This window comes from Monomorium pharaonis, chromosome 8 (assembly GCF_013373865.1).
Source record: "Monomorium pharaonis isolate MP-MQ-018 chromosome 8, ASM1337386v2, whole genome shotgun sequence".
Classification (NCBI taxonomy): Eukaryota; Metazoa; Arthropoda; class Insecta; order Hymenoptera; family Formicidae; genus Monomorium; species Monomorium pharaonis.
In genome coordinates this window covers 15,297,714-15,318,963 of record NC_050474.1, presented here as the reverse complement: position 1 = coordinate 15,318,963, position 21,250 = coordinate 15,297,714, and the positions used below count along the sequence as shown (strand labels likewise).

The 21,250-nt window shown below is 39.4% G+C and overlaps 1 protein-coding gene across 2 annotated transcripts in view; it reads right to left on the bottom strand.

Moving 5' to 3' along the window:
• Positions 1-3,371: 3,371 nt before the first annotated feature.
• The window catches only part of LOC105839265 (ribosomal protein S6 kinase 2 beta), a 77,417-nt gene continuing 59,538 nt past the window's right edge, over positions 3,372-21,250 (bottom strand). For both annotated transcript variants that reach the window (XM_036291297.1, XM_036291296.1), the window contains exon 14: positions 3,372-4,509. In XM_036291297.1, the coding sequence (XP_036147190.1) occupies positions 4,381-4,509 (129 nt within the window). In that variant the 3' untranslated portion in view covers positions 3,372-4,380. The remainder of the gene's footprint in view (positions 4,510-21,250) is intronic.

Genomic DNA, 21,250 nt, shown 5'->3' with positions numbered 1-21,250 from the left:
GGTGGACGACACACCAAAAAAACTAGACTCCGAGCTTAACAAATAACGAACTTTATTAGAAATAAATGTCAGATAGAAACAATAATCTCACGGGACGCGGCATGCGGCGCTCCGACAATGCGGCGCCACGGCGCGAATTAGACCAAAAAGAAACGCAAATGATACGCGGGAAGCTCCCGCGGTAGGCACGCGGCCGACAAGGACGGGCGGTGGAATCTCCCGCGCACAATGAATTTCGGGCGTTCGCACGTGCCGACACTCCCGGCAACTATAGATCCCGACCGCGTGGCTCACGAGGGTCACAAAGCAATCGCCGGCCGCTGCCGCACTTTACCCCGTCGCGAAACCGGAAGTCCCGTCCACCCGCTACTCGCGACGCAATACTCGCTCGCGCGAGGGCTTTGCGGCGCACACGGTCGAGGGGAATCTCCGACGGAACCCGAGCGTCCTCACAACCGTCCTCCCCGTGGCTCGGCGCGTTGGCGTCCCGCCCGCTTGCATCCGATAAATCCCCAATTACTTACGCGAACGTATGACCGCCCTGCGGCTCACGCGAATCACGCACTAACGCACAAACGGATGCAGAACGGGCCCGGAGACACCTCGCCGGCCGGCAACCGCTCACACTAAATTATCCTGGCTGGCCACCTCACCGATAACGTCCCAGGCGATGACCTCCCTCGTCTCTAGGCTCGTCCTTTGACTCTCGTTGAGGCCTCGCACAAGCCACACCGATAATTCACTAGGGATACGATACGCAACTTAACGGCTGGACCGCTCGCACGCAAAAGCGGGGTGGATCGCGGTCGATCCCGGATCGACGCCGCGACCCCCCGTTCAGTCATGCGCATTGTTTCCGCGCCGCGACCCAATTGCTGCAAGGCACGCAGTCCTGCGTACGCAGGGACGTGCGCGCCATAATCCTTCCGGGGGCCTCGCAGGCCCCCGCAAAATTTTCTTTCTCCCGCTGGGCCACTTCCCGAGCCGGGGCAGCGCCCGCGGAGACCTCCGTTCCTCGCGAGAGGACTTGACGCCTCCCTCGACGCGTTTGGTCCCATCCGGGCTCCTCCACAGCCCTCCGAGATGTTCCGCCGTGGTGTTGGCGGGCACCGCCACTTCAGGCTCCGGCCGTGGCTTTCCCAGGGCCACGCCGAGTTCCCGTGCGGGCCGCGTGCTCGTCTCTCCCGGGCACCGGTGGCGTCCTTCCTCCTTCCCCGCATCGCCGTCGCTCATTCTCCTCCTCTCTCGCTCTCTCGCCGAATTCCATCGAAAGGCGGTCGCCGCGCAAAGAAATCAAAAATATGTAACATTAATAATACGCTCGCTAGGCCCGTCGCGGTTCCCCATGGAGATCCCTTCTCGCCTCTCGCCTATTTTCCCCGTACGGCGCGAATTCGCAGCCTGTGACGGAGGAGAAACGCTGCTACCCGTGGCAGCTGAGCTACCACGTCACAACATATATAATTGTTTGAAATTGTTTATTTTTCCTCTTGTTCCCTTAAAATATTACAGTCCCTCTCCATCACTCTCTGTTCTACCAATCTTATTGTTAGTACAGCATTAAATTTTATTCAATTTTTATCACATCGTTTAATAACCTAATTTTTTTTAATAATTAAAGTTTTAAATATTAAAGTTTGCCAAACTTTAATATTTAACTGAATTTTTTTTAATTAATTTATACTATTTTATTAAATAAATATTATAATAATCATGCGTACGAACGGATAATTACAGTTAAATTTGCAAATGTTATCATATTGTTTATTTTCTTTAAATAGTTGATAAACGAACCGAAAAGGTGCGATGGGTGGTCGCGTATGAAAGAGCGCAACGAAAGAGAAAGAGATAAGGTTGAAGATATGTGTACGGGCGAGAAAGACAAATTTACAATAGAGGGAGAGAGCGAGCACCGCGGCGATGGTGGAAGAAAATAATACACTGCTGTACGATGCGGTTTGATAACAGTTCAATACCATGACATGCAATGTAATTTCATAAACATATTCGTAAACATAGTTCTTCGTTAGGGTGTATGCAGGTATAAGAGGTGATTAGAGTGAGCTATCGTGTCATGATTGAGATATGTGGTCTCTGCTTTCTCTGAAGCAAGCTCTATCATTTTAATATGTCAGCTCTTTTAAGCTCTCTCGCGACTGTCATGCTGTCTTCTCAATTCTTTATGTTAGTCGTCCACTGTTTTTTATGGTGCGCATCACGTTGTGCATCATGCGTGCATACATATATTCCATCATCCCCCGCATCGCCCGTTCCGGGCATTTTGGCGATTGTGGACGCTGATGAAGATGCGGGGGAAGTGGTCGACTAACTTATAGATTTTCGTGAAATCCCCGATCGAGGAGATGATAATAACAATGATAGTGACAGTGACGGTGACGGTGACGGTGACAGTGACAGTGACAATGATAGTGACAATTCCGGCGGAGATGAGCCGGAGTTTAATCCCCGCGAGGTCCTCCAACCCCTTGCGGTCCCTAATATGGATTATATAGGTGTATCCGACTTTGAGGGAAATAATGACTCCTCCGAGGAGGGGGAGGAGTAACATTAATTAGTTTTATGTAGTGTAGTTTTATGATACTTTTATAGTGTAGTTTTATGATACTTTTAGTGTAGTTTTATGATACTTTTAGTGTAGTTTTATAAACTGAGGCATGGGGCTGCTTCTCCGGTGAGTGATTATTTTATTATTTTATTCTTATACTCTTGTTCCCTTGCTCATTGTTCTCTTTCACACTTTGCATGCTCTCGCTCTAACTCTCACACATACTGTTTTCACTCTCTTTCTCTCATATTCGTATGTATGTACTCTTTCGCTCAACCGTTCCACGGTGATAGTCACAGCTGCGGAACGTGCCTGTGAAACGCGATCCTGGTGGTAAGAGTACCGCGGCGATGGCTGCTGAAAGATATCGCGTACGGGCGAGAGAGAGATTCGCAACAGAGGGAGAGCGCGAGTACCGCGACGGTGGACGGTGGCGGATGGCGGCAGTGGGCGGCGGTGGACCCCGATTCCCCCTCTACGGTCGCGGGGACCCGAAAATCATGCATCGGCAATTCCCGCACCGCGGCCGCGGACCCGAAAATCCCACGTCAGCAATTCCCGCACCGCGAAACCCCCCGATCCGCGTGACGTCATGCCCCGCGTGCCTACAAGTTCCCCCCGCACACCCGCTCCCTCTCGGAGCACTTGGGTTAGAACTGTCTTAGTATTAACTACTATTATATTTTTGATAAATAGAAGGGGATGATAGGTTTTCGCTGTGTTCTGTGTGTACGTGCGTGCGTGTGTATTTGATATATTCTCCTAAAAAAATAAAATAATTTTACACACAAAAATTTTTCAAAACTGGTATAAAAATAATTTATATAATTACCAATTTATTTAACAAATCATTAAGTAAGTACATTAACTAAACACATTAAAATAAAATTATAATTACATAATTTGCTCCGTTTTGCAGCTCCACAACCACATTAATTTCTTTTAGAATTTAAACTCATAGAACAACAAGATTTTTACAAAGTGTTTTAAAATTAAAAACTACGAGTTTAGGTGAAAATACAAGACATTTATATCAAATATACATCAAATTAAAAAAATAATTCAACCTAGCTACACTATAGATAAAAGTTTACATATAATAATGCTTTCCATCAAGTTATGTGACCAATTATGTGTTTCTAAGAATGCGAACAAGACCATGTTGAAATATGCATCGTAAACAAACCATACATCGGTAAGCGATCCTTGTCTGAATTTCATAATTTCTGAAATATCTTGCCTGTAGCAGGAGATCGATTTTATCTTTGATTGAATCTTCCAGCTAGCATTTATGACTTGGGAAAGATTGATATGGGAAGAAAATAGTAGAAAATCACAAATGGGCAAAAGGCAAAGAGATTTCATAATGTAAACTCTGTGAGCTTGTTGAAAAGCACTAATGTAATACATTGAAATATTTAGATTAAATCATATTATATTAGTACATGATTATTTCAAGCAACATCATTTTGATTAAATCTGATATAGCAATTAAATGTTTAAAAAAATTATAAATTAAACAACGAAACTATTTTGAATTGTTGATTATTAACAGAATTTTTTGCATTCTACGAGCCACCCCCTGGTAACACGTGATAACCATAGGCACGTATGTATATATAGAGGTACACACAAACGTAATTAATTATAAATAAATATCACATTTAGCTGTAAACGTTCCATTATATATGTACGACGATATATTAATGTTATTTACAGTATGGGCATTTTGAACTTTTGCTTTAAAATATAATTTTGTAATCCTAGTGTTTCTCCACTTTTACATAAAAGTTTATACAAGAGATATATTAAAATTAAATTTGGGTGAGACCACTGGATTTGCCTTGTGTTCTACGACGTGCCAATTCAGACATAACTACTGGACCAATATGTGGCGATCTCGGATTACTTGCTATTACTCTATATGTTTCTGCAACTGCCATCTGAAATTAGAATGTATTTATTACATGTAATTTTGTTTAAAATATTATACATATACATATATAAAAAAAGAATAGTGACGCACTTTTAAATGGATTTACAAGGTTTTTAATACTGGTCTTAAAACTTTCGCCGTTGATATTATCAACAAAAAAAAAAAACGTTTGGATGAATGCCACGTACTGGAATAGTATTGTGCCAACCAATAGTATTCTACCACCAACTCAAAAAAATGTTGTTTTAAGAAAAACGCGTTTAAAGTTTCAAGTTTGGTTTTCATTGATATAAACGTTTATATTTTGGTTATATTCTCCACGTGGTGCACATCGGGTCACTTTGATGATGGCGGTATAATTGAGTTAAACACGAATAAAATTAATGTGCAATATCATATTGATACTCAAAATTCATGATATTAAAAAAATACGTATTTATTCATTAAAATACAGTGCAAATTTTAAACTCGAGTGCAATCAACAAAACACATCGTATCGACATGTATTTTTTTTAATTGCTTAGAAAAGAATAAACTTTAAGAATCTAGATTAATATTAGCCAGATTTTAACGCGAAACTTGTGAAAAATGATAACAAACTTTTACTTTTTTCAATTAAAAAAAACATGTTTGGTTTTCATGCGATACAAAAGGTTCGCACTTAACAAATCAAACTTTCGCCTAGGGATTCTCAAAGTAGAATCTTTGCCCTTTAATTTAAAAAAAAGTACATGTAATTTGGATGATTTTTCGCAAAGTTGCATCACTTTAAAGATTGCCTAAAAATTGGTCAAAATTTTTGTCTTTTTTTGCCAGTGTATTTTAAATAATCAAGCGACGCGGTAGCGGCGCGACGCCAAGTACATAAAGAATTTTGTTGCATGATGCAAATGATGCAAACTTCACTGCGCAAATGTCACGCCGCTACTAAGCTTTATCTGGAATTTAGCTGTCAAATTCACTTTCAGTTAAAATATCTCAGAAACTAAAATCATAATCAAAAATCTAATGGCAATTTTGTTATATAATATTGATGTCAGCTTTCGATTGCGACCACTCCGATTAAAATTGGTACACTCATTTTTGAGATTTCATAATCTCTTGCGCGAAAAAGCTCACTTGGATCACTTGGATATTTTCCACAGATCACATGTACACACACACGTAAAGCCAGTTTGTCGTTCAAGGGGCTTCACAATGTTCCTACATACAATTTTATAAAATTAAAATAAAATTATTTCGTAATGTAAGTGGTGAATATTGGTACGCGAAAAAATATAACAAACTTGATAATTCTAAGATCTTGTGATCTCTTGCGCAAAAAAGCTCACTTGAGTTATTTTCCACGCATTCACATATACATGCACACACACACCCAAAGCCGGTTTGTCCTTCAAGGGGCTTCACAATGTGCCTACATATAATTTTATAAAACTAAAATAAAAATTATTTTGTAATATATGTGGTGAATATTGGTATGCGAAAAAATATAATAAACTTAATAATTCTGTGATCGTGAGATTTCTTGCGCAAAAAAGCTTATTTGAGTTATTTTCTACAAATTCACATGTACATGCACACACACACGCAAAGCCGGTGTGTCCTTCAAGGGGCTTCACAATGTGCTTACATATAATTTTATAAAACTAAACATATAAAAAATTATTTTATGATATAAATAGTGAATTTGGTATGCGAGAAAAGTATAATAAGTTAACGAAAATAAAATAAATATATAACATAAACAAATACATGATATATGTGTAAATGTCAAAAATATTAATATAAAAATTAATAATAAAATTACAACGTCTGAATGTGAGTAATGTAAGTGATATTATTAGTACACGAAAAAATTTAATAAAATTAATAAAAATAAAATAAATAAATAATAATAACAAATAATATACATAATATATATGTAATAAATGTCAAAAATATTAATAAAAAATTTTTATCTGTCAATGCAAATAAGTATAAAAATATTAGTGCAATCTTTTATCACGGTGAAAATATAATAGATGGACATTACACAAACATGATATGTACTAAAAACGCAAAATGGATGTTAATAAATGATTTAAGTATAAAGAAATGCAATTGGCCTTGAAATGCTAAAAATGCATTCATATTTTTTGCAGAACAAATAAAATAAAATAAATTATGGAAAATATATACATATATACATACATACATATCAAATTAACACATTAAAAAATATGTATAATAAAACTTAATGTAATTAAAAAAAGAAGTAACTCTTTAATTTTTACAAAAAGGAGTGAAATCTCTTAAAAAAACCTTAAAAAGGTAAAAAAGATACGCCAAGTACATAAATGCGTGCTTTCCAAAATAAATTTGAGATCAATATAGTTAGCCAAGTATATTTTAAAAGACTTAAAGAAGTTTAATAAACATCTATTTAAAAATTGCTTAAACGGGCTTGATGATTAAATGATTAAAATCAACCAACGGGATTATAGTGAAGCAAAAACTTGGCGTGCCCGGCTTAAAACGCCCGACTTAAAATGATCAATGTTATACAATATGAAAATTATTTGTACGAATAAAATAATAAAAAAAATAATAACTTATGAAAAACTTCACAAAGTTAAAAAAGATATGTCAAGTGTATATGTCAAGTATATAAACGCATTCAAAAATGGTTCTATTCAAAAATTATGTGAAAAATGGGAATATAAGTAATAACATATAATAAAGCAGAAATTGACAGATAGTAAAACAATATCCGAGTCACATTAATTGCATTCTTGTATATATATTTATCAATATCAATAACATAGAGCCTTGGAAATTCAGAAAAAATATGAGCCGGGCACGCCAAGTTTTTGCTTCACTATAATCCCGTTGGTTGATTTTAATCATTTAATCATCAAGCCCGTTTAAGCAATTTTTTAATAGATGTTTATTAAACTTCTTTAAGTCTTTTAAAATATACTTGGCTAACTATATTGATCTCAAATTTATTTTGGAAAGCACGCATTTATGTACTTGGCGTATCTTTTTTACCTTTTTAAGGTTTTTTTAAGAGTTAAATAAATACGAGTACACAAATAAATAATTAATTAAAAATAAAAAATAATAAGGAATTGAAATAATTTCTAATTGTATTTATTTTTATTTATTTACTTATTAGTTTATTTAGTTATTTATTTCTCTATTTATTTATTAATTTAAATTTATTTATTTAATTATTCATTAATATAAAAAATAAAAGTAAAGTTTTAAGTAAGGGAATGTGTGACAAGCGCGTGGAGAGCCCGTGGAGCAACATGACACGCTACGCTTCTGCATACACCGGCCGCGCGCCGTTTGATTGATCAACTTCATTTATTAATAATTCAGTAAATAATAATCTAAGCCAAAATTGGTAAAAAAATTTTTAGTTTAAAATTTTACTCTCTTTCATTCTGTAAAATAAGAATTTTTCATTCTGGGACACCCGGTATATTTCTGTGCCATCATATTAATACTATTTTAGACTACTATAGGTATCATCAAAATGGAGATAAATAAAAAAAGTAAAGCTGAAAAAACATAGAAAAACATATAATTGAAAAAATACAAAAAATCTAGAAAAGCTTATAAAAAAATAAGATTTTTTTCCTAATAATTCCTAATAATTACAATATACAAATTGTTTTTTGAAAATCCTGTGAAGGCATACTTTGATCCTTTTTCTTTCGAAATAAACAATAATTAAAATCAAAGAGTGATCGCAAAAATGGCCAGTTTCATGGCCTTTCAATTCGGACTTAAATTTGGAACTACATAATAGTTTAGCATAAAACATTAATCTTCTGAAAATTTCAAATTAAATATACTTTTTATTGCCAAGATATAAAGGATCAAAGTTGCCGTTCTGCATCAACTTATATTAGATTAAACCAATTTTATCTTGCTATTAAGGTTATGAACAATAGCGAAAAATGTTTCAAATAAAAGCTGTAAGTTTGATGGAAGCTACGCAATGACATTATTTTGATCTTGGCAAGACCTTGTTAAGACGTAAAAAATACATCTATACAAGTTCCCAAGAAAACCCTTTTCTAGAGAGTTAAGATGTATTTTATTTTTACAAATATGTTAAACAATGTCATAAAAATCGATAATAAAAAATAAAAAAAGACGCCAAAAATAAAGCGTAATTAATTTTGATTCTAAAGATGCATGTATAGGGAGTCATCTCCAATAACCTTGACCTTGAGATATGTTATCAAAGTCACCCCTCCCTCCTTTAAAGTGACCTTTAAAAAATTTTAGTCAGCACTCATCATTCGTTAAAAAGTTATAATCAAAAAAAGTTTCATAAATAAGTATATTTTCAAAAAAATAATTATTATATAAATAATAATAGAGAAGGAAATAGTAATATGGCCACCCATTTATACTTTATCTAATAACTTTGTTAATAATCAGTATTTTAAATTAAAATTTAACAATTATATTCATTAAAGTGTTGTTTATTAGATTTTAGATTTAAAGTTATAAAATATTTACAAATATATTATTTAAGGTTGAAGAGAAACCGGGGTGGTAACAGGCCAACCACAAATACAAATGTAAAAAATTGATTTTATTTGAAAAAGTCACAGTATTTCGTTAGAAAAATTATAAAATTTATTTAAAAAATAAATCGTTAGATAAAACTGATGATTGTTATTAACTGTTAACCAAACTTAAATAAAAAGAACGTTAATTAAGGTTATAATGCTCGCAACAACCGTGTTGGAATAATTTCATCCTTGTTGTTTATCAAATATTAAACAAATAATGCTCGCAAGCGTCGCAAGCATTAAGTGGAACGCACTCAAAATATATTGTTGCATAATTATAGAAAAAAATACAATATTGCATACATTTACACATAATATTTGTCGAAAGCATACATGTCATGTAAATTATAGGTTAACAGTATAGCGACAATCGATTTATCGAGGAATTTTCTCAATATGGAGACCTCGAAAGTAACCATATTACCAACACGGTTAGATTATATTGACTATATTAGCACAATTCTTTATCACTGTTAAATTTCTTTTAAGTCAAAATAATACAGTTGAATAAAAAGTTAAATAACAAAAAAACACTCAAGTGTACATACATTTGGATGATAATGCGTTTAAGTCTAAAAAGAATAAAAAGTATATATGTGTAATTAAATGTTAAAATGTACCTTAAAAGTTTTAAAATTCTCGAAAGTAAAAATTTCTTATAACAAATGTTTACTGTCGTTTTTTCATATTAGCATCATCAACGGCAAGTTACTAAACAAATATCATAAATAGTAACTAAAATTCATCAGCTGATATAACGGAGATAATATGGGTCGCCATATTATCTGCAATAGCTGCGTTACCACCTTCTCCTCTAATAAAAGAAAATAATTTTGTTTTGCGTGGATTAGTATAAACATGGGCGGGTGAGGGGCGCAGCCTAACCCAACACAATTTTAGTCGCAATTTGGCTATAATTCCAAGTGTTACGATTAGAAATTAGCTAAATTACAACTAAAATTGAGTTGGATTAGGTTAGGAAAATTTTGAGGTCACCAAGGAGTATAATAGTCGGTGAGGAATTTTGCCCTCACAAATAGACGAGAGAGGAATGATGTAATGCGGTCATCTCTCTTCCCTCTTTTAAGTAGCTTCACCTTTTTCAGGGACATTTAAGATAATGAGACGTGGGCTGTCCGCAATCCGAGTAGGAAGTTACCTGAGAAAAGTTACTGAAAAAATGCATTACCACTTATCAGGACCTCCTGCTAATATGAACAAGAAGGCATTCGCTGAGATTTTTGCAGACAAAACCGCTCTTCTGACGGTAAATCCTACATAACCTTGTCCTCTCCTCGAAAGAGGAGGGTATACGTAAATGCATTTCTCTGCGTCAACAAAAGGAAAATTTTCAGGTAAGAGTGCAGGGAAAGGTGCTGCGCCCTTCCTCCGTCTATATTTATACTAATCCATTTATACTAATCTATTTATACAAATCCCTAGCCTTCCCATCCAAATTTTTTCTCATCTCCAGCATTTTCTACGCACTTATAACAAAAAATAGTATGTGCCATGCGTGCCAAATAAAACTTCAACACTTGTTAAACAATGTATTGTTATTATTTTAAAAGTCTCATTATTGTACTTTAAAGTTTTACTAAACTTTTATATATTTTTATTACTTAAACTTATATATTTTTTCCGTTGTTGTAATTATTGCGATTATTAAAATTTTTGTAGATTATATTATTAGATGTACAAGTTTGCTTCCGCCGATTTCCAATAGATGGCTGTAGCGGTAAGTGGTGGTCAAAATAAATAGATCGTAGAGATCATACAATAAGCTTAGGCATTTGTAAACATAACGCCATCGAAATATTAGTCAATTTGTGTCTGCATCATAAAGTTATTCTCAATTAAAAATGTTAGCTTACAAGCCAAATTCTCGTCATTTGCGGTAGGTTTTAATTTTTTGCTTTAATATGAAAAAATCTACGATTGAGGCTCATCGAATGCTCTCAAACACGTATGGTGAAATCGCTATTAGAAAAAGAACGTGCCGAGAGTGGTTTTAATGCTTCAAGAACGGTGATTTGACGTCGAAGACCGGCATGACGGTGGAAGAAAGAAGGTTTTCGAAGATGCAGAATGGAGGCATTACTTGGTCAAGACTCATATCAAACGCAAGAAGAATTGGCAGGATCATTGAGAGTGACTCAACAAGCTATTTCAAAACGCCTAAAAGTCATGGGAATAATTCAGAAGCAAAGAAATTGGGTACCGTACATTGGAGTTAAAGCCAAGAGATGTTGAACGGCGTTTGTTTGCTTGTGAACAGCTGCTTGCAAGGCAAAGACGGAAGGGATATCTGCATTGTATTGTGACTGGGGATGAAAAATGGATTCATTACGATAACCCCAAGCGCAGAAAATCATAAGGACTTCCCGGCCATGCTTCCACGTCGACGGCCAAACTAAATATTCACGGCTCCAAGGTCATGCTCCGTATTTGGTGGGACCAGCTCGGCGTAGTGTATTATGAGCTACTAAAACCGACTGAAACAATCACAGACGATCGGTATCGAAAGCAATTGATGCGTTCGAGCCGAGCACTGAAAGACAAACGGCCGCAATACAACGATAGACACGATAAAGTGATTTTGCAGCATGACAATGCTCGATCCCATGTCGCAAAGCCCGTCAAAACATACTTGAAAAACGTTGAAATGGGAAGTCCTACCCCACCCGCCGTATTCTCCGGACATTGCTCCCTCTGACTATCACTTGTTTCAATCAATGACACACGGCCTGGCTGACCAGCACTTCCGTTCTCATGAAGAAGTAAAAAATGGATCGATTCGTGGATCGTCTTAAAAGATGACCAGTTTTTTCAACGCGGAATTCGTATGCTGCCAGAAAGATAGAAAAAAGTAGTAGCCAGCGATGGATAATACTTTGAATGTATAACCAGTTTTTCACAATAAAGCCTCGAATTTCTAAAAAAAAAAATGGCGGAATCAAAGTTGTACACCTAATACTTATATAAAAATTCTAATTTTTGTCATTTTTTCTTAATACATTTTTATTAAAGCACATTTCTACTTCTAATTAAAGTAATTTTTTAGAGTCAGCACTAAATATTTTGTACTATTTTCAAATGCAATATAGAATAACTTTTTCGCTGCTAGTGCACAAAAAATGGTCTTTTTCTCACGTGTCACTTCACACAAAAAAACCAATATTTCGACGCACAAGTAACAAAAAATATTCTATGCGACATATGCGGATTGCCCGTTCGTGCGGGTGGACACACGAGTCGAGGCTCGCCTTTGATGTGTCCCGCATTTACAAGCAATTAGCCAATTACCGGATAAAATTCATAAAAAATGGCGAAGAAATGTTGGCATTTCTCGAAAATCCCTAGAATTCATAAATTTATTTCTAAAAGTTGATAACACTGTTGCGCGTTAAGAGTACGCAAAGGTGCACGTCGTACAGCGTCAATATGAAAAGTGCCATGTATAACACAAATGCCTCTAAATCATTAAAAAATAAGTTGTCTGATGTCCTCGACTTTTTAAATAATTTTCACACTTTGAGCAAGATTAAGGTAATACATTTAACTATGCGTCGCTAGTTAATAAAATTCTGCGGAATTAATTTGCAGTTTAAAAGGGTTGTTTCTTTTCTCTCAAAGTTACAGCAAAGATATGCAAGCGGAATTAAACAAGGATAGACGGAATAGAGAGCTGTCGCGCGTTACTTGCCGTGGTTATACACCGCACCGTCTACAATACAAGGGTAAGGTACTTCTACTATTTTTAAAATTTTATCTGTTTAACCAGGGAATGTAATTAAAAACGTGAACACTTTAGAACACTTGAATACGTCGATCACATGAGGCTCTTAGCCTGGCTGTTACTGGACTCGATTACGCATATAAACACCGGCAACAATAACAGTCAATCTTATTCAACAGTATCGTTAACACAACCGATATCTCAAAAAGTGTCTTGCCACATGAATCATATAGAAGTCATTTTCTCCAGGTTTCCAGAACAATCAAAAACTACAGTCCTTCACATGTCATCGCTTTTTCACGCGTTTAATTTTTGCCAAGTATTTTTATTAGTTACGTTACGATTTCACCTTTAAACTGTCGAAACACAACGCAACAAATAGCGAGAGTCACAACGACATTATGAATATCTTACTAGAATTTTGGGGTAAGATTAGAAAATCACTTTTCGACATGAAGTGCGATAGCCGTGGGTGCTAAGTGCGCGCCTACTGTTTTGCTATCCGTGGGAGCTGAGTTAAAGACCAGTTCTAATAATTTTTTTTTAGTCTATATGTTAATTTTATTTTTTTATTATTTACAATAAAATTTTGCGGTTTTAATAAATATAAATTTCTATAATTTTATTATAATAAAAAATATATTTTTATTTGTTATAAAGTTTTGACATTTTTGTACAATGTCGCGTTCATTTTTTTAACATGATCAAATTTGCTTGGTAAGCATCAAAGTTAGCAAATGAACGTAACATATTTTATTTTAATGTTAATCAGTTGTGTTTTCCACCCAACGTACATAACAAAAAATGTATTTGCAACACGCGAGTTGCTTTTATAATATGTTTATAATGCGAGAAAACATTTGTTTCCAATGTTTTTATGTAAATTTTCACCCACATTGCTGCATTGTACAAAAATATCAGAACTTTATAATAAATAAAAATGTATTATTTATTATTATAATAAAAGTATAGAAATTTATATTTATTAAAACCGCAAAATTTTATTGTAAATAACAAAAAAAATAAAATTAGCATATAGATTTAAAAAAAATTATTAGAATTGGTCTTGAATCCAGCTCACACGGATAGCAAAACAATAAGCGTGCTTAGCACCCACGGCCACCATGGTTCATGTCGAAAAGTGGCTTTCCATTGTATTTACCTTAGCGGTCGAAAATGCACATATTTAAAAGCAATTTTCTCAGAAACTAGGACCCATTCATCCAAAAGCCAAAACATGCTTTTTGTTTTTTCACTTTCCCTTTCGAATGCACTATGGCTCGTTTGAAAATAAACGTAGCAAATGTTAGCATCTCCTTGTCAGATATACAATATCAACTTTATTAAATAACTACAAACACGAAAAATGGACATAAAATCCGAGCGCTAATGACCGCGCGAAAGAGTAACGTACCCTTAAAATCGTTGTACCGAGGATTTCAAAGGTTGTGCTAACTTGTGGTAGGCTAGCACAACTTCGGCGGACCGCGGTGCGTACTAGTTTGATCCCGTAGCCTGCCGGTTTGCGCCGGAGGTAGGTAACCACCGAGGGGTTTAGTGGGTATGCCACCTGGCCTCCGGTGGGTGGTGAGTCCCACATAACCCTCGCCTCTTCCCGAGGCGGAGGTATGCGTAAGATGCATTCTCCATTCCCCTCGTACAAAAAAAGGCTAGCACACTCAGTGTTATGAGTGACACACTCATACCGATAAGAAAGGTGTCAGTAGCACCGATGACGTAAGTCGGTCAGCTGCAACGGTTAGCATCGAGCGCATTGCGCGAGATTCCACGCCACCCGCTCGACAATTAGCGTAATGCTCCTTAGACAGCACTTGCTGTCTGAGCAAGATTTTGGAATACTGACCGATTTATGCCCTCACGTAATCCTCCTCTTCTCTCGATCAAACAACCGAATTAACAGATATATAAACCGCCGAAAAAAAGTGATGGACGGGTCAATCCAAAGTCGACAAACCGAAATAACACACGACATTCTGCTTTGCAGGGTTGTGTATCGCCGACACAAAACTTTGTATTATACACAATCACGACACTCTGCTTTGAGGGGTCATGGACAGTGCACTCATAGACGCGACACTCCGCCTGCGGGGTCGCGATCTAACCGCACACTGTAAAAACAGACATTATAATAAAAGTGCTCAACACAAAAAGTGGTGTGTAGTGACTAAAAACCCTCCTCGCAAGATCTTGGGCAGCGATCTCTAACGTACTTCCAACGAGGGGTATAACATCAAATATGCAATTCATCAGATAATTAAAAAACCGAATTATAGAAAATCTGCGCAGTATGTGTCGGTGGCGCTGCAATATTTTTTAAATTGTCATTTTCTAATAAACTAATTGCGTTATTGAACCATGGTTTGCGGCACAAACTAGCACAACCCTAACACAATCTAGCACAACTGTTTTTTTTTTATTTTGACAAGCCCAGCACAATCTAACACAACTTCAATTTTTTGTTTTTCAAAATAGCGGTGCTAACTTCATAAACATATTAGATGGTCTCATACTGATAAAAAACGATAAAAATAGATCAAATAAATTGGAACATTGTAAAAGTAGTTCTTTAAATTAAAACTATTATCATATTTTAATTGTTAAAAATTGTTAAAAGAATTTAGACTGTGGTGTTAGGCACGGTGGAGGGGCCGGTCCTTGGGAGAACGAGATTAGTTCCAACTGTATCGACTAAATATCTGGGAGTGATCCTAGATAGGAAGCTGACATGGAAGGAACATCTCGAGAACCGTTGTAGGAGTGTGTGCTCCTACTTCTGGATATGCAGAAGGACATTCGGGCAGACCTGGGGTCTCAAACCGAAAATGGTCCACTGGATATACACGGCGATACTCAAACCTAGGCTGCTTTACGCGTCTGTCGTATGGTGGCCAAGGGTTTTGGGAAAGACCGCTAAGTTAGCGCTGGAGCACGTCAGAGCTCTAGTTTTAAGAGGGGCTCTGGGGGCTATGCGAACCACGCCGGTGGCGGCGAGGGAATGCTGCTTGGCGTCGAGCCTCTTGATCGGGTGGTAGTGGCTGCGGCGACGGCGGCCTATCGCCTAAGGTGTGAATCAAGGTGGAAGGCAGGAGCCCTTCAAGGCAGGAGACCGATGATTCGCACCTTCAAAAGAGGGTACAGAATAAGCTTCCCCGGGCGCTGGGAGTGGAACGGCTCTAAGGGACCTCAGGACGGGGACGTCTGGTTCACGGATGGCTCCAGAACGAGTGCGGGCTCTGAAGCTGGTCTTTACTGTCAGCGCGACCGGGCAAGAATCGTCGTTCCGCTTGGCGAGCACGCTACGGTTTTCCAGGCGGAGGTGTTAGTCATCATGAGATGTGCCCAGAACCTATCAAAGTCTGATAGGGTGGGAAGGCGCATCCGGATTTGCTCGGACAGTCAGGCGGCGCTTAAGGCGCTTGAGGGTCCAAGAATTAACTCGCGACTGGTCTGGGACTGCAAGTGCGTACTGGATGAGTTGGCGGAGAAGAATGATGTCGGCCTGGTATGGGTCCCTGGGCACGCAGAGATCAAGGGCAACGAAACAGGGAGCAAGGGCAAACCTGCTCACTAAGGAGGCGGCCGAAACAAGGCTGTTGGGACCGGAGCCGGCTGTTGGGATCTCTTTCTGCCTAGGCAGGAGGAGAATCAGGGGCTGGCTCCGGGACCAGCATCTTGAATAGCATCTGGAAGGAAGAAACAGAGAGCAAATGCAGACAGCCTAGGGCCATGCTGGGGGAATGTCCTAGCGAGGACCTGACCAAGAGCATAAGATCTCTAGGTAGGAGAGACGCCAGGCTCGCGACACAACTGCTCACGGGCCATGGAGATCTCAACTATCACCTGCACAAATTGGGTCGTAGCGATACGCCCAGCTGTAGGTTGTGCGGTGAAGAGAAGGAAACTAGCCTCCACATTCTTGGGAATTGCCCAGCACTGGTCGGACCAAGAACACGCCTGCTGGGCTCAGGTTTTCTAGAACAGGATCAGGTGAGGCAGCTGCCTGTGGGGGATCTGCTCCGCTTTTGGAAGGAAGCGGGACCCCGCTAGGGCAGCTGATAACGGGGAGGCACAATGGACTCGGTCTAAGTGCCAAAGTGAGCTTCGCAGGAGGACCGCCTCCGTCACTATTATTATTATTATTATTATTAGACTGTGGTGTTAAATATATTTATTATATCCTGTACTTCATATATATATATACATATTATGGAGGAGTCGTGGTTAGGTTTGGTCAATCAGAAAGCCCCCTTTTACAAATAATAATACGTGTCGTATATATTTGATCTCTCTATGTACACTTGTTAATGCGTAAGTGTGTAATTGATATCTTGAGGTAGCCGGAAGCTGGTTCGTTCTGGACGTGGTAGGAGTAGGCGCCGCTCGGAGTGGCTTCTAGGTGGTTACAACTTCCTCAGCAATCTTAGCCTCGGAAGAGGATCCGCGTAGGATGTGGAAGGATTAGGCGGCACCCGAAGGTGCCCGGAAAAAATTAGGATTCCCCTAGTCGCTGTCGCTGCCGAACAGCTCCCTAAAGACGGCTTGCTTCTTCTTTAGAAGAGCGCGGGGGATGTGCTTCCCGGGTCTCTGAGGGAGCGCACTTGGAGTCTCAAGAGCTTGTGGCGACGTTGGCGAAGCAGCGATGATGTCCTCGGAGGTTGCCTGTGTACCCCTAGTGGTCAAGTCTGAAACCATCCGAGGGTCGGTTGTGGTTTGTGTTGACCGGCCAATAGAAACCGCAGGGCCAGATGTTCCGGTCTGCGTCGCTCGGGTGACCTTCCCTCGTCCAGCGGTTTGAGTAGCCCTGTTGACCGGAGGATGGCGAGGAGGACCTCTGGGCTGAAGACGGGGATTTCTTGGCTTCTCCGGGGAGAAGGCGATCCGAATTAGCCGTCACGGAACGCTGATCTTCTTCGTCGGCGACTCTTGGGATCCCAGCGGCTTCGCTGGGCTCTTGGCGTCCGGCCTCACCGGATTGGCCCTAGGACCGCGGTGGCCGAGTTGGCGGCAGCGGGGCAGCTTGGCTGTTGTGTCTCCGGAGGAGTTCCTCGTGGTACCAGAGAGCTCGCCCGTGCCGAATATCAAATACACCGGGGCCCGTAGATACTTCTTCCAAAAATGATAGCTAGCGTAGTATAGGCCCTTACGAGCTCGCTATACTATGAAGCTTGGCTTGATCCCACGACGTGGGTGGTCTGCTTATGTAAACCTCATGTTGCATTTCTTCTTGTGAGTTTGAGGCGCCGCGCTTTCGCCTAGTGGCGGCCGCGCGCACTACTCGCGGTCGCCGGGGCCGCTGATCCGGCCGCGGACACTGCGTGCGCGCGCGCGCGTCGCGCTGTGGCGTGTCGCCACACATATATATGTACTGTGACGTGACAATCGCAGGCTGCTGTCCGTCACAAGGGCCTTAGTGGCCCTTACGCGTTAACATCACGCGGGTCCTGCATCCTCCCGCTCGGGGACGGATGCAAAAGCGTGTTTCTCGTGTCTCCCTTGTCTCGTGTTTTTGTGTATGTGACGTCCCGTGTACTAATCGTTAAGATGTTTGCGAGCGCTGCATCGCGAGTGCGGCGGAAATCGATAGCCACAGCGATCAATCTTGTAATTTTTTGGCGTCTCGTCTCGATGGAGAACATTCCCGGAGGTCACCAGATGAGCGGACACCGAGGGAATAACAAAGACCCTTTTCGAGCGGGGATCTGCAGGTAATACCGCCCTTATCTTGCCTACAATTCGTGTCGTTCAAGAATTCCGATACTGCCGCGAAATGACGCTTTCAGGATCCAGCAAAGGCGCGCGAGGCCGATGTTCCGACGGGGCGCCTACGAATCCGATCCCGCGCTAGTCCCAACGGAGATCACGACAATGGGACATCAGTGAACGCCCTCGTCGAGAAGAAAATAACGTCCCGATGGCGGAGAAAGCGCCCGGCCAGGAGAAAGAAACCTGACAGAGGAAAGCGCCAGAAATTCCCGCGCACGGGGTCCAACAGTATCGACCACTGCGCCTGGATCGATCAGCCGGCGACGGCGTGCACGCCGCGCGCTGCGCGAAAATCGATTTTTGGAAAATCGACCAATAAGGGCCCAGAGGGGGCAAGGTGGGGCGCGTTGCCGGGATCCAGGATCCCGCACTCAAGCTGTGGACGTTGTATTGTCTTGTGCGTGCGATCCAGATCCCGAGCTGAGATACCATGTAAAGGACGCAGGAGCCGGAAAAATCCCGATCCGGACGAGACCAAGACGAAGGAGCCGGCTTGGTGAGACAAGCGTCGTAAATTGTAAAGCCACCAATTTCGCGATTGGACGACTCACGAAAGAGTTACGGATTTATTACGATCTTGTGATCATTAGATTAGAGTCGCGAATTTATTAGTGTATCGTTGCTTCGCCCGATCGCGCCCGCCCGCGTGAGTTCGTTCCGTGCTGTTCGTGGCATGTTCTAATTACGTTGCGCTGTGAATTGTCGCGCATTTATGATTTATTGTTCGAAGAATTTGGTTTAATCTATTGCATCGATATCGCGAATTGTTGTTAATTGCGCTCTCGTCTGATTTCATATTCTTGTCTTGTACTACTTCGTTGGCGAGCTCAGAATAATTATCGCGCATATTACTTGCGGGATCTTGTAACGTGCGGAGGAGCACGAGCCCGCCGCGTGTCGCGTGAACTCGGAGCTACTGTTCGTCCCAATCGCCCTTAGCGACACTGTTATTCCATCGGGAGTTTGGCGTCCACCAACGGCACCGGATAAAAAGCGTAGACCCGTCGGAGAATTCCCGCGTACGTCAAAGCATCCGTTCATTGATTATCCCGTATTCGCGACATGTAATGTCAAGCGATCGTCAGCTTGTAACGCGCGCAGGTCACCATTGCCGCCCCATAGAGCCGTCTAATCCTGTATTACTTACTGTTAAATATATTTGTTAATTTTATTGTTAAATTTATGTTGCTTCAATAATTCTCTCGCCTTCCCGATTCCATCCACCCGCGCCGAACCTCCCCCTCTGCCATTTTAGGGCTGAGCAGCTGGATATCGGAGCCGCTAACGCCCCGGTCGCCTAACGAGCGCCCGTCTTTTCCGCAATTTTATTACCGTAACGATAATTTGCGATTTGGTGTAAACAAAGTGGTACGCTTAACGTACCTGGCGCCCAACTAAGTATTGCATCGGGAAATTTCGCGAAGACAGTCGCCCCGACATCCGGGCGGCTCAGGGCCGCGACCAGGGACGAGGCGAAGTTGGCCGTCGCTCGCGAGTACGGTTACAGTATGTATATATATATTGTATATGTATATATATTCTTTATTTTATATTACACTTAATATATTTGTTTTCTTATAATTGTTGCAACATTTCAAATATTTTTCAGTTACTTAATTCAATTTTTAATTTATCTTGTATCGCAAGTTCCTATTTTTATATCCAAAATTACGATGAATTGATACAGATATAAAATGTTATTTAAAAAAATAATTGTGCAATATACATGACACTTTTCATATTGACGCTGTACGACTGTGCATCTTTGCGTAATGTTAACGCGCAACAGTGTTATCAACTTTTAGAAATAAATTTATGAATCCTAAGGATTTTCGAGAAATGCTAACATTTCTCCGCCATTTTTTATGGATTTTGTAACTCAATTAGAAACTTCTCACATAGAAATGAAACCTCCAATAGACGTCCATTAGACATCTGCCATGGAAGTTTGAACTTCCAGTGGACGTCCATTAGATGTTCAATATAGAGCCATTAAAAATCCACAATTCCGCACTGCGTACGTCTATTAGACCTCCATTAGACGTCGTCAAAGAGGTCTATTAGACGTTGTGTGGATTATTGATAGAGGCTTCACGAAACCTCGGTGGATGACTGACGGATGTTTTGTGGATCATTAGTAAAGGTTCATAGAGCCTCGATAAATGATTGACGAAATAAAAATTTAAAATAAAAATTACATCTTTTTAAATTATTTTTATCAACAGTACATACTAAAATGTACATACTAAATTTAAGATACAGACAAATTTTTATTAATTAATTAAATTTAAATTATATTATTTTATTTTATTTTTACTTGCCGCTGGTAAGTTTTGAACCCGAGACCTTAGGATTACGAACCTTGTACTCTATCTGCTACGCCAATTTGACTCATCGATATGGGTACTTGTTATTGTCTACATATACCTATATGTTATAAACTGACGCAATTATACTATTTTTTATAAAAGCAATTAAATTTTGCAAAACATTAAAAATAAATAGCATTAATTTATTTACTTATTAATTTCATTGTTAAATTTATCTTTTTCCATAACCTTAATAATTTGATGAAAAAAATTGCGATCTATTTAGTATTAATACTTTGAAGCGTTCAAATGGTTAATTAGATGGTTAACTATATAGAT